The 19,356-nt window shown below is 45.9% G+C and overlaps 1 protein-coding gene across 5 annotated transcripts in view; it reads left to right on the forward strand.

Moving 5' to 3' along the window:
- LOC122940080 overlaps positions 1 to 19,356 on the forward strand; it is a 51,157-nt gene that overhangs the window by 15,379 nt on the left and 16,422 nt on the right. For all 5 annotated transcript variants that reach the window (XM_044296420.1, XM_044296423.1, XM_044296424.1 and 2 more), the window contains 3 exons: positions 15,762 to 15,822; positions 17,450 to 17,532; positions 17,951 to 18,204. In XM_044296420.1, the coding sequence (XP_044152355.1) occupies positions 15,762 to 15,822; positions 17,450 to 17,532; positions 17,951 to 18,204 (398 nt within the window). The remainder of the gene's footprint in view (positions 1 to 15,761; positions 15,823 to 17,449; positions 17,533 to 17,950; positions 18,205 to 19,356) is intronic.

Consider the following 19,356-nt stretch of genomic DNA (forward strand, 5'->3'; position numbering starts at 1 on the left):
GGTCATCGATATCAGATCGGTGGGAGGGCAGCTCAGTCTTCCCTTCACTGTTTACCTGCTCTTTGTCGATATCGCAGCCGTGAGCAGGTGTAATTACAAGCATTCACTTTTATAGGACGGGTCCTTCCTATAGGCTAATCATCAGGCTGCCCCTGTACAAGAATGGCAAGTACAGGAGAAGACCAGCAATAAGTAGTAATCAATATGCAGATCCAGGGGCGTAGCTAAATATAAGCTCAGACAAAAAAGAGTGGTAGGACAGCACCACTTACTTGAATTCATTCAAGAGGCTCTGCGGCGGTGCTCGTGACGTCAGGTCCCGGCCTCATAGACCCCACAAATACCAGAAAAAGCGAAGAAGGTCACGGCACTCAAAAGGCTATTCAGTGTTTTTATTACACCACAAAATCAGCAGCTGATTTTGTGGTGTAATAAAAACACTGAATAGCCTTTTGAGTGCCGTGACCTTCTTCGCTTTTTCTGCTAAATATAAGCTAATATAAACTGGTCTTTACTTTATGCAGCTTTCATCCAAGTGAGATACAGCAATAGTCTGAAGTCCCAGCAGGTATTGGCAATGTGTGGCAGGAATCTATCTCTTCTGCTTCTATCATATGCCTGGAGCTCTCTTGCAGGATAAGTCGTCTGCTTGTGGCTCTGTAATGTGGCAGGAATCTGGAGTCTTCTGCACTATCTTCTGCTGTATGGGGACTGACTAGCTGAGGAGGAATTTGGCTTGTCTTGGTCTCTGGACAGTACTCACAGTTGTGCTCACAGGGTATGGTTCTTTCTGGAGTTCTTAAGGTGGCTGCTTGCTTTCTACCAGCTGAGGCTGAAAGGCTCAGACTGGGAATGATGATCTTTTGTCTCAGCCGAGACAAGATACTGGCTTGGATCTCTAGAACTGGGAGCTCCTACACGCAAAGCCTTCCCCTAGCAGGGGTGGCTGACACACTAACTGAACTTCCTTCCCCACCCATGAGGCAGGATGTGGGAACATTCCACACCTCCTCAAAGAGGGGGGAGCTAAACTGGAATGTACTATTCCAGTCTAGAAACACTAAACTGAACTAAGTCCCTGATAACACATTGCTGCCACCTGCTGGTGTACATGGAAATTACAGCAAAATATATGTAACTGGCTTATAATATGCACATTTGTGAGAATATTAGATAAAATCACATTAGATGACAGTACAAATACACTTAACAAGTTGTAGCGGGGTAAAAGAGTTTCGTAACTAACTCTGGGATGTTACATTCCCCCTTACTTCGAGTTAAGCCGCCCTCGGCTTATGCTTAGGAGGGAGAAGAAGAACCAGCTCTGGGGTACCCAGGGCCGTCTTTAATATTGATTGGACCCTGGGCAAAAATTTACATGGGCCCCCTGGATCCCGCCTTCCCACACCTTAGCAGGCAATCACGCCCTCCACCACAACACAGACACAAAAAATCCACACATCTGGTAGAGTCCAGTGAATGACTGTAAATACTTCCAGTTCTGAAGACTCCAGCGGCTCAGGGTCAGTGCTCTGGGAAGCTGGGCTCAGGCTGGTAGTGGGCACCGCTCTGCAGGAAGGAGACCAGGGCTCGGCTCACCCTAGTGTTACAGTGCACCCCAGCACCCCACAGTATGCAGTATAGCACCCTATAGTATACAGCACCACACAGTATGCAGTTTAGCACCCCACGCTATACAGTATCCCACAGTATACAGCACCCCAAACTATACACAATACAGCCTCCTACACTATACAGTACAGCAGTATTGCACTCCACACTATACCGCACCGACAGTATACAGACCCCCACAGTATACAGTACAGCAGTATAGCCCACCACACAGTATACAGCCCACCACACAGTATACAGCCCACCACACAATATACAGCCCATTACACAATATACAGCCCACCACACAGTATACAGCCCACCACACAGTATACAGTAGTTTACAGTATATTAACCTAACAGCCCCTGTCACCTTTTTCTGATGTAATCTTTACACAAAAAAGCTCCACAGTTAACTTCTGCAACACTCAGTAGGACCTGTGATGACCTCATAGCCATGTGACCAGTAATTGCTAGGTTCCTGGTCACATGGTAATGATGTCATTAAGGTCCTAGATCACAACTCATTAAGGTCCTAGATCATTAACACAGTACGATCATGATGCCTGTGTAGCCGACAGCCTGACACCTGGGGCAGTAGCTAGCAGGGCTCAAGAGGCAGCTGCCTTGGGCCCCCCAGGAGCAACTGGGCCCAGGGCAGCTGCCCCTTTTGCCCCTTGGTAAAGACGGCCCTGGGGGTACCCAATAAAATACAAAGTGCTACATGTATTACACATAAAGACATACATAGACAAACATATAATGGCTATCCCAAGGTTCCTGCTCGCATTAGTAGGGTGTCCAATTCACAGTTTCCCTCTCTCGGTACAACCAGTGAACCAAGTACTGCACTAAGCAAACATTACTGACTGACTTTGAAGTGTTCTAAGCGCTGTAAACACTAAAGAAAGCATGGGGGTGTCTTTACTCAGTAATCCCACCATTATGTAATGGAATGCCCGCAAATGAAAGGGTGGCTTTATCCTGTATTCCCTTTCCTGCACTAAAGTCTGAATAATATGGCTTATAGCACGCAAAGGCTCAGAAGGGGAGGTATTTAGCATCTCCATACACTTCTGGCCATGTCACAGGAGGAGGGTAGTATAATCCTATGGAACTCCTGGAAGTAACACCTCAGGATGGGAGCAATTCTGAACATATAACAAACAGGAAGGAGGGGTCTATGACTTCTAACCATTCCCGAAGCAGCGGGGTTACCCGTGTAGTTACTGGACCTGCCAGGACTTGCCACTTGGTCCTACCCTGCGTACCTAGGATATATAACTCCAGATGTAGAGCATTAGTATTAAGCGTCCGCATAAAGGCAGTCCGTATAAAGGAATGAGAGAATGAGCTGTAAAATAAGGAATACGTGAGTAAGTTGCTACAGTTTTGGTTAAGTGCAATGTTAAGTGCAATTGTCACAAATAGTGCAGGAAGGTCACATTGTGCCACCTAAAAGAGAATACACACAATGGGCATGTTATACTTAAACGTTACATAAAATGTAAACTGGTAATTAGTGCAAAAATATTAAATAGGAAATCACAAAGAGCTCAGGTATACGTTTGAGTCTTTTCTTTGGGTGCAAGCTTGTAATGTTGCATTAAACATTTTTTAGTAAAACTAGTGCAATTTTATTAATGCAAGAGTAGGCTCAAAAATAACTTGAGTCCTTTGACTTGAAGTGCTTGATGTTGAATCCTCTGGAAACAGATAGTCAATTGTAATCCAAAGGAGATATAAAATAGCAGCTTAAGAACCATAGTTCCACAAGGTTATCGTGTAACCTGAGACAGGGGGTAAAACAATGAACTTGGACGTGAGGGGTTAAATGATGATGGGGGGAGTCGTTACAACTCATGACCATCAGGGTGAGGACAAAATAGGGCAACCTGAAAGAGAAAACGTTAAAAACACTGCCAACGGGTCCTCACCCGTCAGAAACAGTCCACGATGTGGCTCCCATTAGTCCTTATTTGTTGAAGAGGATGCATTTTTAGAGAAGGACATCCATGTCCTCCTCACTGCTCGAGCTACTGAAGCGCATCAGGGGGCGCTCTTGCCTCTGGTAGCTCAGGGTTTGGTGTTGGCTGTGAAGACAGCCTGAAGAATGCAGCTGTGACCTGCTGCAAGCCGGGATCCCTAGCCGGTGCAGAGGCGGTTAATACCTCCGGCTGAAGGGGTTCTGGAAGGCTACTTGCAGGTGCCTGGCGCAGCTTCCAAGGAAGAACATATGGCTGCACCATACTTTTTAACATATATTATAACCACTTTAAACATAATACTTTTAACATATATTATAACCAAGAAACCGTGGGATCCTAGAAGGCAATCTGAGCATCCGGTCCACGTTTTTTAAATCATTTTTTTACCCTCGGCCGCACTCTCCGACCCAAGGGCCCCAAATGCACGATTTATATCCCTGCAGGGCTATTAACCCCATCAGGGTCCCCAGTTTTCCATTTACCACCGAAACCTCATAGATGCACGCCGTAAAGATAAAGCCATGCACCTATACCAAAATATTGCCTCCCAGGTTCCCCTTCTTTAGTGCCACCAGACGACATAGGTGTCACCTCACCTATGCTCGTCACTCCACACCTTCAAAGCAGTCTCCAAACCATCGCGCAGGCCTAGCATCCACATGTCAATTCCAATGTCATTTAGATGCACTCCATCAGACCTCAAAAACAAAGGGGATGCCTCCTCCAAGTCCTTATGCCGAACCACAAAACCCCCATACCGCTTCACAAATCGGCCCACCTCCCTATTGACCTTGGCCCTAGCCCTGTTTAACTTCTCCACCGACCGTGCCATCTGCCAAGCTCTCCTTGCCACTATATCCGACCACACCACCAACAAGGACGGATAATCAGCCCACAACCGCAGCAAATCCAATTTTATGTCCCTAATGACGTCTCTGGAACGACGAACACCCAAATCATTCCCTGCAGCATGAATGACCACTATATCCGGAGGGCGATCAAGAGAAACATAAAAACTGAATTCTGGCAACACCCGTCCCCACAACAAACCTCGCAATCCAATCCAGCGGACCTGAAGCTCATGGGACTCAAAACCCAACTGCCTGCCGTTCCTCCGCACATCTGCTCTCTGGGCTCCCCAATAAACATACGAGTGGCCAAAAATCCAAGCCAGGCATGTGGTGGGCACTACAAAACAGAACAAAACCAATGAACAAAACAGCAGTTAACAAAGTGCAACCCCTCATACCTGAACCCCCACCGAGCCTAGCTAACCGGCTATCCAACAGCTCACCCTGTCACAGTAAATGAGGCCTAACATAGGAACGGAAACACGCGGATTCCCACCTACCCATACGCCGAATCACATCGTCCCCCAAGCCCCACCGAGCAGCCTCAGTAGCAGCTCCAATCCAAAAGGAGTGCGATGCAAACTCCGTGGCTTGGAAACCCGCCGCCCCCAAACACTTCCTAAAAACTGCCACAAACTGATAACGGGACAAGGCCGACCCGTCCACGTGCACAAAAAAAGCCCCTTCAACATCAGGCCGAACCCCCCAGAACTCCTCCAAACCACAGAACCCCACAAAGGGTGGCGCACAAAACGCCTCCCCCGCCCCTCCGGATCAGTTTTCGATCTACGCACCAAACAATCCAATCCTTCCGGGCAGCGCACCACATCCCCACCCCTCAAACCTCCATCTCCACCTATTTCTTGCCACCAACTCGGAAAGCCCCGAAAAATGCCAGTGAAAAAACCGCACGAAAAAGACACACCTCATACCCTGACACACAAGTAACCCCCACCTGGCTCCACAACAAATTCAATATCTCAAAAGAAACCGGGCGGCGCGTATCCCCAGTGAACACGTCTCCGATAACCCTTCAATGCCTGGCGCACCATAAAACATTTAGACACATCCGCCATTCCCCTCATGCGCAACCAGAAGGATATCGCCGACACCTGTTTCGAAATCACTGAATAAGACGAACCCGCACTAAACGCCAATCCTACCATATAAATCAGAAGCACCCGAAACTCCTCAACTTCTACCCACGCTATCACTGACTGAATAAGCCCCACCCCAATTTCCTCTAAACTCACATTCCATAACCCGCTCCACCCCTTCCTTTCTCCTACTGGAACACTCCCCTCATAACATAATTAACCCTATCCGCCACTTACTTCCCCCTAAGTCAAGCCGCATTTCGCTAAGGCTGCGCCCCGCTCCATTGCTTTTCTTCTTGTAAAGATCTCACTTTCCCTGCAGAGCCTGGGTCTTCCTGCCAGGTCTCTGGGGTGACTGCAGGGGTTAACGGCTTAGCCAGCAGGGTCACACCGGCAACAAAGGGGCCTCGGACGGAGCGCATAGGGGTGTATTCTACCTGGTCCCCTGCGTACAGGTTGTGACGGGCCTGTGGTAGGTAATGTCGCTTGAATGAGCGGCGGCCCACAAAGATCTCTGACCCAGAGTGGCTGTCCTGGAGAAATCCCACTCCTCTCTCCACTGAAAACCAGAGCACAGTACCAGTGCGCCTGGCCAATTTGGGGTCTCCTGGCTGGGGGTCATCTACTACTTGCTTCACCCACTCTTCTACGGTGGATTTGGACTCCCAGGCCGTCTGGGCATTAGCGGTGATCTCCCAGGGGACTTCGGGGTTTAGGCATCCCCGGGAAGCGGTGCAGGGGAAACTACGGACCGTGCCTGGGCCTCAGGGAGTGCATCTGCTCCTACCTGATGTTGCGGCCGGTTCCTCCTGGTAGTCATCGCGGGCTTCTGGTGCCGTCTGCGGTGCAGGCTGGTCCGAAGCCTGGGCAGCTACGTCAGCGGCATTCCTTCTCTGTCAGCAGTACTGGCGGAGGGATCCACTGCTTCCGGGCTTGCAGCAAAGACGGAGGGACCACTTCTCTTCACTAGTGTTGAGCGCGAATAGCGAATATTAATTGCAAATATCGCAACTTCGATAATTTGCGAATATTACGAATATACTGCTATATATTCGTTATATCGAATATTCCTAATTTTTTACATCTGAACAAATGATTCCTCCCTGCTTAAAATGCATGTGGTCAATGAGTCATTGGCCCACAAGCAAGAAGCAGGGAGGAATCATGACTTTAGATCAGGGGTGCACAACGTTTCCTGGTTGGGGGCCACATTGCCAGACTGAACCAATGACGAGGGCCGAAATGAAAATTTAAAGGTGTATTAACAACTGAAATTTTGTACTTATGGCAAATTGAACACATTATATACCATTAATGTCTAGTTACACTTCCAGGACTCCCATCTAATGGGAGAAATACATGAAAAATACATGTGAGCCGCCACAAGACATAGGCATACATGTCTGTTACCAGATGGTTGGGGGCCGCACAGAATGGTATCAAGGGCCGCATGTGGCCCCCAGGCCGCAGGTTGTGCACCCCTGCTTTAGATGTTGAAAAAAGACTAATATTCTAAAAAAAACAAATATATAGCGAATATATTAATTTTGAAATTTTTTAGAATATCGTTTTTTTTTTTTTTTTTCCTCCAAACAGTACAGTTAAACCCGTTTGACATACTCCTCCCCAGAAGCGTCCCCGTCACCATGGGAACGCCTGGTGGTTAGAATATACCATCGGATCTGAGTTAGAGCGTGAAAACTCAAATCCGATGGTATATTCTAACACAGAGGCGTTCCCATGGTGATGGGGACGCTTGAAGTTAGAGTATACCAACAGGCGCATACATACTGGCCCCCTGCTGCCTGGCGGCACCTGACCTCTGACAGGGCACTGTGATCCACACAATTAACCCCTCAGGTGCCGCACCTGAGGGGTTAATTGTGCGGATCACAGCACCCTGTCAGAGGTCTGGTGCCGCCGGGCAGCAGTGCGCCCCCCCACCCCCCCACTATAAAAATCATTCATGGGCAGTGCGCCCTACCCCCCCCCCCCCACCAGTATTACAATCATCGGTGGAAGTGCGCCCTCAATTCCCCCCCCCCCCCTCCCTCCCCAGTATTAATCATTGCTGGCAGTGGGCCCCCCCCCCCTCCCTTCCCGATCATTGGTGGCAGTGGCAGTTCCGATCGGAGTCCCAGCAATGTAATGCTGGGGCTCCGATCGGCTGCCATGGTCAGTTAGTCAGCATTGTACTTACCTGCGCTGGGGCCGCAGGGCGCTCCTTCTTCTCAAACTCACAGGTCTGTGTGGCGTATGCCTATAGCAATGCGGCACCTGAGGGGTTAATTGTGTGGATCACAGTGCCCTGTCAGAGGTCAGGTGCCGCCAGGCAGCAGGGGGCCAGTTAATATGCGCCTGTTGGTATACTCTAACTTCAAGCGCCCCCATCACCATGGGAACACCTTTGTGTTAGAATATACCATCGGATTTGAGTTTTCACGATCTAACTCAGATCCGATGGTATACTCTAACCACCAGGTGTTCCCATGGTGACGGGGACGCTTGTGGGGAGGAGTATGCCAAAGGGGTTTAACTGTACTGTTTGGAATGGGAAATAAAAAAAAATTATATTCTAAAAAAAATTAAAAACAATAATATTCGGTATAGTGCTATATATTAGTTTTTTTAGAATATTCGTCTTCCTTCAACATCTAAAGTCATGATTCCTCCCTGCTTCTTGCTTGTGGGCCAATGACTCATTGACCACAAGCATTTTAAGCAGGGAGGAATCATTTGTTCAGATGGAAAAAAATGACGAATATTCGATATAACGAATATATAGCAGTATATTCTGTAGTGCTATATACTCGTTTTTGACCAACACCTTTTTTCGCATAAAAATTTGCATTATGCGATTTATTTTTTTGTTTTTATATTTATTTTTTCTCAATAAAACAAATATCTCGAATACGAATATTCGCGAATATATGACGAATGTTCTACCATATATTTGTGAAATATCGCAAATTCTAATATTGCCCCTGCCACTCATCACTACTCTTCACCAATTGAGAAAGCTGAATCTCCGATGGGTGGTCTTCATATATTGGCTCTCCTCCAATAACCATCTGGTTCCATCTTGGTGAAGGGAGCGCCATCTTCCTTGGCTCCACTGTCGGGGTGTTTTCAGGAAGTGAGGGTGGAGCCCAGAGGGAGGAGTCTTCACTCCCTTGGCTCGCAATACAAAGTTCTTGGTGGGCAGGCTTTAGATTTCCCGCTTCTAGGGGGCGTATTCGGCATCTTTGCGCTCTTAAGAGGGCGTTCCTGAGTTTTCCTGCTTCTGGGCATGAAGAAGCAGCGCCATTTTGCGAATATGGCGAATTGACCCTTTGATTTCTGGGGGCGCACGTTTTAGCGCTTTCTGGCACATCAATAAAGCAATAAAGTCAGTTTTCAGGGTTTTGGCACAATTTTCAGATTCTGCAATACTGTGAAACATGCAATTTGATCCGGTTAAGCACACAATTCCGTTCTGTTGGCACACAGCTCGATCCTGTTCCAGTGACGCCAAAAGATGCAGTAAGCCGGATTCGAATAATGCACTCTGATGCTATAATATGCAATGACTGGGTCAGGTGTGAATGATAATCTATGGTTTTTGTTTGTGACGCCAATTGCAGCGTGCGCAGGGTACAGTCACAGGGCCCTTTAAGGTGTTGTAACTCACGTACCAGGTTAGAAATGCCAGAGTGGGGTAATGTCTCTGTATAGTAGTGGGTATAGGGTCAACTGAGTCTCCTACATGGGTACGCCTGGACTCCTGGATCCTGGCTCACTTGCAATAAAATTAGTGTGTTGCTAGTAGGAGTAATTGAGGGATTTAATAGCAGTAAACCAGATCCAGACTTGGAATATAATATAAACTGGTCTTTACTTTATGCAGCTTTCATCCAAGTGAGATACAGCAATAGTCTGAAGTCCCAGCAGGTATTGGCAATGTGTGGCAGGAATCTATCTCTTCTGCTTCTATCATGTGCCTGGAGCTCTCTTGCAGGATAAGTCGTCTGCTTGTGGCTCTGTAATGTGGCAGGAATCTGGAGTCTTCTGCTGTATTGGGGACTGACTAGCTGAGGAGGAATTTGGCTTGTCTTGGTCTCTGGACAGTACTCACAGTTGTGCTCACAGGGTATGCTTCTTCCTGGAGTTCTGAAGGTGGCTGCTTGCTTTCTACCAGCTGAAGCTGAAAGTCTCAGACTGGGAATGATGATCTTTTGTCTCAGCTGAGACAAGATACTGACTTGGATCTCTAGAACTGGGAGCTCCTACATGCACAGCCTTCCCTTAGCAGGTGTGGCTGGCACACTAACTGAACTTCCTTCCTCACCCATGAGGCAGGATGTGGGAACATTCCACACCTCCTCAAAGAGGGGGGAGCTAAACTGGAATGTACTATTCCAGTCTAGAAACACTAAACTGAACTAAGTCCCTGATAACACATTGCTGCCACCTGCTGGTGTACATGGAAATTACAGCAAAATATATGTAACAGGCTTTGAATATGCACATTTGTGAGAATATTAGATAAAATCACATTAGGTGACAGTACAAATACACTTAACAAGTTGTAGCGGGGTAAAATTGTTTTGTAACATAACTCTGGGATGTTACAAGTGTTGATTATAAAACAGGAGAAGGCATTAAGGGCAGACAGAACTTCTCCATGTTTTTTTAATCCATTCCTGATTTTGGTTTCAAAAACTGAAATTGGAGGCACCTTATGTGAGAACTGATATGGTCACCTTTACAGCTTCTGCTGAGGTTGTTGTCCAGCCTAGGACTTAATTTTGCTTTAGTGGACACATTTTGAAGGTTCTTTGATGCCTAATTATACGGTCATCCTAATTATACAACCGAAAAAGGTCCCTGCCCACCTCGGAAGATGGGTGCTAGCCTAATGACGGAACATTGCTGAGATAATTAACATCTCCAGGTCACAAGACCTCAAATACAAGTTAGTCCACTTTGAAGTCATCCTGTGGCATTCAGCTATGTTTATGTAGGAGTCCATGGGCAGGTCTGTCACAAAATCCATCATGTGGGGCTGTACCTTTAACGTGTTTTCTCATGTGCCACGTGGCATTGGCTGTGTATGTGGCAGGCGCAGCACTATAAAGTGCCTTTTGCGCTGTGGCATTAGAAGAATTTTCATATCTCTGACTTTTAGTCTAACCAGTCTGTCTATAACTCTGTAATTCCTCTAGCGCCGTTCTATGAGCACATCAAATGCTTGAAATAACTTCTTTATTAACTTAAACTTTTCTTCATATAACACTGCCGCCTCCGCAGCAGATAGTCCATGTACATAACACGTGTTGAAAAGGTATCACAAAATGGCGGTATGCATAAGATGGTGGTTCAAATGTTCAATCTGGTCATTCAACATATAAATGGTGGCTATATTTCTCTCTTCAGTATCTGTACTTTCACTTTAAGTTATTTAAGCACTTTATGATCTCTGAGAGGTATGTCTGAGGTCTAACGAATAGTTCTTCTTGCTGAATTTGGTCGCAATTTGCAGTATGCAGTTAGCAGTAACTATTTGCAGATTGGTTGAGTATGATCTGGTATGGTTGTATGCAGTTTAGATTGCAATATGGAATTTGAATGGTTGCAATTGTGAACTTTGTGGTTTGCAATTGAATTTGTGGTTTGCAATTGGTGGAACTGTAAGTAAACACACATATAACTGGTTCAGTATACAGTTCTAATCACTATATTAACAGTAGGAACCTGATATACCAGTTTAAATTAACTATTTTCGCCTCTCTGCTTCCATAAAACACATCTCTTAGGCTGGTTTCACACGGGCGTTGCGGAAAAATGTGCGGGTGCGTTGCGGAAACACCCGCGATTTTTCCGCGCGAGTGCAAAACATTGTCATGCGTTTTGCACTCGCGTGAGAAAAATCGCGCATGTTTGGTACCCAAACCCGAACTTCTTCACAGCAGTTCGGGCTTGGGATTGATGTTCTGAAGATTCTATTATTTTCCCTTATAACATGGTTATAAGGGAAAATAATAGCATTCTGAATACAGAATGCTTAGTATAATAGTGCTGGAAGGGTTAAAAAAAAATAAAAACGTTAACTCACCTTATCCCCAAGATCGTGTAGTTCCCGGTCGGTCTCTTCTCTAGCTGTGGGCTTGGGCTGAATGACCTTTGGTGATGTCAGATCACATGCTCCAATCACATGGTCCATCACCATGGTGATGGAGCATGTGATCTGACATCACCAAAGGTCCTTTAGCCACAGCTAAAGAAGAGACCGACCGGGAACTAGGCGATCATGGGGATAAGGTGAGTTAACTTTTTTATTTTTTTTAACCCTCCCAGCACCATTATACTAAGCATTCTGTAGTCGGAATGCTATTATTTTCCCTTATAACCATGTTATAAGGGAAAATAATACAGTGAATAGACTGTCACCTAGAACCCATGCGTGAAAATCGCACCGCATCCGCACTTGCTTGCGGATGCTTGCGATTTTCACGCAACCCCATTCATTTCTATGGGGCCTGCGTTACGTGAAAAACGCAGAATATAGAACATGCTGCGATTTTCACGCAACGCATAAGTGATGCGTGAAAATCACCGCTCATGTGAACAGCCCCATAGAAATGAATGGGTCAGGATTCAGTGCGGGTGTAGTGCGTTCAACTCACGCATCGCACCCGCACGGAAATCTCGCCCGTGTGAAAGGGGCCTTAGTGGAGTTAATGTCTGTTCAGCTTCTCTCTCTGTTGAATGATTCCAGCAGCTCCTGCTAGGGGAATTTCCCACACAGGCTGTCCGTGAGGCTGGCTGTGATTGGTCTTGACTCCTGCCCAGAAACAACAGTTTAATTCTATGCTTTCTGTTGTTTCTGCTGTATCATTAAGTTACCGTACATTATACACTGCCTGTCCCAAAAAAAAAGTCGCCACCTGTATTTAACTAAGGTAATAGTTATGAGCCTCCTATTGGATAATTACTGCATGGGCGATTATCTTTCAGCTGACAACAAGTTATTTAACCCCAACTGGTGCAATGAGTTGCTTCTCATTTCTTAAACAACCATGTCGAAAGACACATCTCGTGGTCGTGGAAAAGATGTTAGTCTGTTTGTGAAGGGTCAAATCATTGGCATGTATCAATCAGAGAAAACATCTAAGGTGATTGCAGAAACTACAAACCGGATTCCAAAAAAGTTGGGACACTAAACAAATTGTGAATAAAAACTGAATGCAATGATGTGGAGATGGCAAATGTCAATATGTTATTTGCAATAGAACGTAGATGACAGATCAAACGTTTAATCCGAGTAAATGTATCATTTTAAAGGAAAAATACGTTGATTCAAATTTTCACGGTGTCAACAAATCCCCAAAAAGTTGGGACAAGTAGCAATAAGAGGCTGGAAAAAGTAAATTTGAGCATAACGAAGAGCTGGAAGACCAATTAACACTAATTAGGTCAATTGGCAACATGATTGGGTATAAAAAGAGCTTCTCCGAGCGGCCGTGTCTCTCAGAAGCCAAGATGGGTAGAGGATCACCAATTCCCACAATGTTGTGCAGAAAGATAGTGGAGCAATATCAGAAAGGTGTTACCCAGCGAAAAATTGCAAAGACTTTGCATCTATCATCATAAACTGTGCATAACATCATCCGAAGATTCAGAGAATCTGGAACAATCTCTGTGTGTAAGGGTCAAGGCCGTAAAACCATACTGGATGCCCGTGATCTCCGGGCCCTTAAATGACACTGCACCACAAACAGGAATGCTACTGTAAAGGAAATCACAGAATGGGCTCAGGAATACTTCCAGAAGCCATTGTCAGTGAACATAATCCACCGTGCCATCCGCCGCTGCCAGCTGAAACTCTACAGTGCAAAGAAGAAGCCATTTCTAAGCAAGATCCACAAGCTCAGGCGTTTTCACTGGGCCAGGGATAATTTAAAATGGAGTTTGGCAAAATGGAAGACTGTTCTTTGGTCAGAAGATTCGAAGTTCTTTTTGGAAATCTGGGACGCCATGTCATCCGGACCAAAGAGGACAAGGACAACCCAAGTTGTTATCAATGCTCAGTTCAGAAGCCTGCATCTCTGATGGTATGGGGTTGCATGAGTGCGAGTGGCATGGGCAGCTTGCATGGTCTGGAAAGGCACCATCAATGCAGAAAAATATATTCAGGTTCTAGAACAACATCTGCTCCCATCCAGACGTCATCTCTTTCAGGGAAGACCCTGCATTTTTCAACAAGATAATGCCAGACCACATTCTGCATCAATCACAACATCATGGCTGCGTAGGAGAAGGATCCGGGGACTGAAATGGCCGGTCTGCAGTCCAGATCTTTCACCTATAGAGAACATTTGGCGCATCATAAAGAGGAAGGTGCAACAAAGAAGGCCCAAGACGATGGAACAGTTAAAGGCCTGTATTAGACACGAATGGGAGAGCATTCCTATTTCTAAACTTGAGAAACTGGTCTCCTCGGTCCCCAGACGTCTGTTGAGTGTTGTAAGAAGAAGGGGAGATGCCACACAGTGGTGAAAATGGCCTTGTCCCAACTTTTGGGGGATTTGTTGACACCATGAAATTCTGATTCAACATATTTTCCCCTTATAATGGTACATTTTCTCAGTTTAAACTTTTGTTCCGTGATTTATGTTCTATTCTGAATAAAATATTAGAAGTTGGCACCTCCACATCATTGCATTCAGTATTTATTCACGATTTGTATAGTGTCCCAACTTTTTTGGAATCCGGTTTGTACTTAAATTGTGTTAAGAACTGTCCAACGCATTATAAATAATTGGAAGGATAGTGGGGACCCATCGTATTCGAGGAAGAAATGTGCCGGGGAAAAAATCCTGAATGATCGTGATCGGTGATCACTTAAACGTTTGGTGAAATCAAATCGAAGAAAAACAACAGTAGAACTCAGGGCTATGTTTAATAATCAGTAAGGAAAGCCATGAAAAAAAGGCTTCAATTTGCTAGGGAGCATAAAGATTGGACTCTGGAGCAATGGAAGAAGGTCATGTGGTCTGATGAGTCCAGATTTACCCTGTTCCAGAGTGATGGGCGCATCAGGGTAAGAAGAGAGGCAGATGAAGTGATGCCCCCATCTACCTAGTGCCTACTGTACAAGCCTGTGAGGGCAGTGCTATGATCTGGGGTTGCTGCAGTTGGTCAGGTCTAGGTTCAGGAACAGTATGTTCAGGTAATTCCATCAATGGATTTGTTCTTCTCTGAGGGCATATTCCAAGATGACAATGCCAGGATTCATCGGGCTCAAATTGTGAATGAGTGGTTCGGGGAGCATGAGACATTATTGTCACACATGGATTGGCCACCACAGAGTCCAGACCTTAACCCCATGGAGAATCTTTGGGAGGTGCTGGAGAAAGCTTTGCGCAGCAGTCGGACTCTACCATCATTAATGCAAGATCTTGGTGAAAAATCAATGCAACGCTGGATGGAAATAAATCTTGTGACATTGCAGAAGCTTATCGAAACAATGCCACAGCGGATGCGTGCCGTAATCAAAGCTAAAGGCGGTCCAACTAAATATTTTTGGTGGCGACTTTTTTTGGGGGATGGGCAGTGTATAATGAATCTTGAAGACATATTATCTTTTCTGCTTCTGTGAACACAATATATAACAGTTATATGACATCTAAAAACCTGATGTCACAGTAAATATCTCTGCTTTTGTCTTTAACACATAAACATAGGAACTGTATGAAGGCTATTGGCAGGTCGAGGTGTATACACATATCAGCTCTACCAGCAACCTAGGCCGGCTACAGTGTACTGAGCAGAGTAAATGTGTGGCCAGCCGCGTACGCTTTACCTTTTGCTTTTTGTCTGCACTCTTATTAAATACATTAAAACCTGTAATTTAATCAGATCCGCTATTGGAAGGGGCGAGCGAAAACTACAGCCTCTTCCTAGGCCAGTGACGTGACGTTTATCAGGCACATGGCCTTTGCACATCTCAGTCCCATTCAAGTGAATGAGCCTGGGCTGCAGTACCAAGCACGGCCACTATACCATGTATGGCGCTATCCTGAGGATAGATCCTAAATATCAAACGCCTGTAAAATTCCTTTAATGTGGAGGAAATTGCATATCAATAAAGGATTTGTGGTGAATGGCTGACCTTGTGGAGAGGTCAGAGAAGATTGTGACCATACACAGACACATGTTCTATTTCTTCACAGAGGATGGCTATCCTGAGGTGAAAGAGAAGACTTCCAATAGTCCAGAGGCCGTACTACTGAGGTAAGTCCATGAGCTGAGCCCAACATAATGGTCAATTGAAGGGAGCCATGTTTGGGCTGAATCCCACTATAGTCTGCTAGCATCAAATGTTTACGTACAGTATGTACACAGTGACTGCACCAGCAGAATAGTGAGTGCAGCTCTGGAGTATAATACAGGATGTAACTCAGGATCAGTACAGGATAAGTAATGTATGTACACAGTGACTGCACCAGCAGAATAGTGAGTGCTGCTCTGCAGTATAATACAGGATGTAACTCAGGATCAGTACAGGATAAGTAATGTATGTACACAGTGACTACACCAGCAGAATAGTGAGTGCAGCTCTGGAGTATAATACAGGATGTAACTCAGGATCAGTATAGGATAAGTAATATATGTACACAGTGACTGCACCAGCAGAATAGTGAGTGCAGCTCTGGAGTATAATACAGGATGTAACTCAGGATCAGTACAGGATAAGTAATGTATGTACACAGTGACTGCACCAGCAGAATAGTGAGTGCTGCTCTGCAGTATAATACAGGATGTAACTCAGGATCAGTACAGGATAAGTAATGTATGTACACAGTGACTGCACCAGCAGAATAGTGAGTACAGCTCTGGAGTATAATACAGGATGTAACTCAGGATCAGTACAGGATAAGTAATGTAATGTATGTACACAGTGACTGCACCAGCAGAATAGTGAGTGCAGCTCTGGAGTATAATACAGGATGTAACTCAGGATCAGTACAGGATAAGTAATGTATGTACACAGTGACTGCACCAGCAGAATAGTGAGTGCAGCTCTGCAGTATAATACAGGATGTAACTCAGGATCAGTACAGGATAAGTAATGTATGTACACAGTGACTCCACCAGCAGAATAGTGAGTGCAGCTCTGGAGTATAATACAGGATGTAACTCAGGATCAGTACAGGATAAGTAATGTAATGTATGTACACAGTGACTGCACCAGCAGAATAGTGAGTGCAGCTCTGGAGTATAATACAGGATGTAACTCAGGATCAGTACAGGATAAGTAATGTAATGTATGTACACAGTGACTGCACCAGCAGAATAGTGAGTACAGCTCTGGAGTATAATACAGGATGTAACTCAGGATCAGTACAGGATAAGTAATGTAATGTATGTACACAGTGACTGCACCAGCAGAATAGTGAGTGCAGCTCTGGAGTATAATACAGGATGTAACTCAGGATCAGTACAGGATAAGTAATGTAATGTATGTACACAGTGACTGCACCAGCAGAATAGTGAGTGCAGCTCTGGAGTATAATATAGGATGTAACTCGGGATAAGTAATGTAATGTATGTACACAGTGACTGCCCCAGCAGAATAGTGACGGCAGCTCTGGAGTATAATACAGGATGTAACTCAGGATCAGTACAGGATAAGTAATGTATGTACACAGTGACTGCACCAGCAGAATAGTGAGTGCAGCTCTGGAGTATAATACAGGATGTAATTTAAGCTGATGCCTGAATATATTTCCCCCATCAAATTGATGATTTTATGAAGAGAAGTGAGGGCGCGTAGCTTATTGGTTGTCTGGGCGGCTTGTGACTGGGGTGAGTGTGGTCACTGTATATCTTCTTAATCTTGTGACTTTTTTATTCCAAGAGGGAGCCGCAGTAAGGCCAAACCACCTTCCTCGGTTTCATCACAAAGTATCCACCGCCGTTACTCCACATTCATAAACTCTTGTAAGTTTGCCTCTTTCACTCAGCAAATAGAAAAGCTCCTGAATAAAGAACGTCTTCCAGTCCGTATGGCCCAGGCCTTCCATTCATGACCGATGTCACCCGCGCTGCAGGATAACGCCCACAGGGATTACCCCTCCGAACTATAACTGTGTCTCAGGCTGTGTTCACTATCTGACAGGAATGCTGCTGCGTGCAGCGCTATTTATTACGCCAAAGCCATGGGCACCTAGTCAGATACTGACAGACCACATTAGCCACTGGCATCTCTCCTAGGATGGACCCAGCAGAGCACTGTGGCTTAGGGCATGTACCCCATGTGCCTCCCTATACATCTCTCCCTCTCATGTGCAGTACCTTCATTTAGCCAGGAGATGGCATTGTTGCACTCATGACTACTAATAATCCTCGTTTTTTGCAGCCAACCTTCTGTATCAGGAGTACAGTGATGTGGCTTTGAACCAGGAGATCCAAAGACAGAAACCGGGTGACTCCCCAGCGGAGGACAGCCAGCCCAGCTCTCCAAGAGTCCGGAGGAGGATCCTGTCCTCCCAGGACTCCTACCTGCAGCGTCTGTCCATCTCCTCCGCTGACTCCCTGTGGCAGGACATTCCGAAAATCCGGGACAGTGTGACCTTCCTGTCAATGACCCGAGAGGAGCAGAAGCTGCAGGAGGTGAGGAGAAAATCCACAATAACTATGGACAGGAAAGACCAGCTGATACCCACGACCCAATCAGACAGGCATAATGACACACTGTTATGGAGGATCTGTGGATGACACTGTTATGGGGGATCTGTGGATGGCACACTGTTATGGAGGATCTGTGGGTGACGCACTGCTATGAAGGATCTGTGGATGACACACTGTTATGAAGGATCTGTGGATGACACAGTGTTATGGGGGATCTGTGGATGGCACACTGTTATGGGGGATCTGTGGATGGCACACTGTTATGGGGGATCTGTGGATGGCACACTGTTATGGGGGATCTGTGGATGGCACACTGTTATGGGGGATCTGTGGATGGCACACTGTTATGGGGGATCTGTGGATGACACACTGTTATGGGGGATCTGTGGGTGACACTGTTATGGGGGGATCTGTGGATGACACACTGTTATGGGGATCTGTGGATGACACACTGTTATGGGGGATCTGTGGATGACACTGTTATGGGGGATCTGTGGATGACACTGTTATGGGGGATCTGTGGATGACACTGTTATGGGGGATCTGTGGATGACACACTGTTATGGGGATCTGTGGATGACACACTGTTATGGAGGATCTGTGGATGACACACTGTTATGGGGGATCTGTGGATGACACACTGTTATGGGGGATCTGTGGATGACACACTGTTATGGGGGATCTGTGGATGACACACTGTTATGGGGGATCTGTGGATGACACACTGTTATGGGGATCTGTGGATGACACACTGTTATGGGGGATCTGTGGATGACACACTGTTATGGGGGATCTGTGGATGGCACACTGTTATGGGGGATCTGTGGATGACGAAGACTGTTATGGGGGATCTGTGGATGACGAAGACTGTTATGGGGGATCTGTGGATGACGAAGACTGTTATGGGGGATCTGTGGATGACGAAGACTGTTATGGGGGATCTGTGGATGACACACTGTTATGGGGGATCTGTGGATGACACTGTTATGGGGGATCTGTGGATGGCACACTGTTATGGGGGATCTGTGGATGACGAAGACTGTTATGGGGGATCTGTGGATGACGAAGACTGTTATGGGGGATCTGTGGATGACGAAGACTGTTATGGGGGATCTGTGGATGACGAAGACTGTT

This window comes from Bufo gargarizans, chromosome 6, assembly GCF_014858855.1.
Source record: "Bufo gargarizans isolate SCDJY-AF-19 chromosome 6, ASM1485885v1, whole genome shotgun sequence".
NCBI classification, from domain to species: domain Eukaryota; kingdom Metazoa; phylum Chordata; class Amphibia; order Anura; family Bufonidae; genus Bufo; species Bufo gargarizans.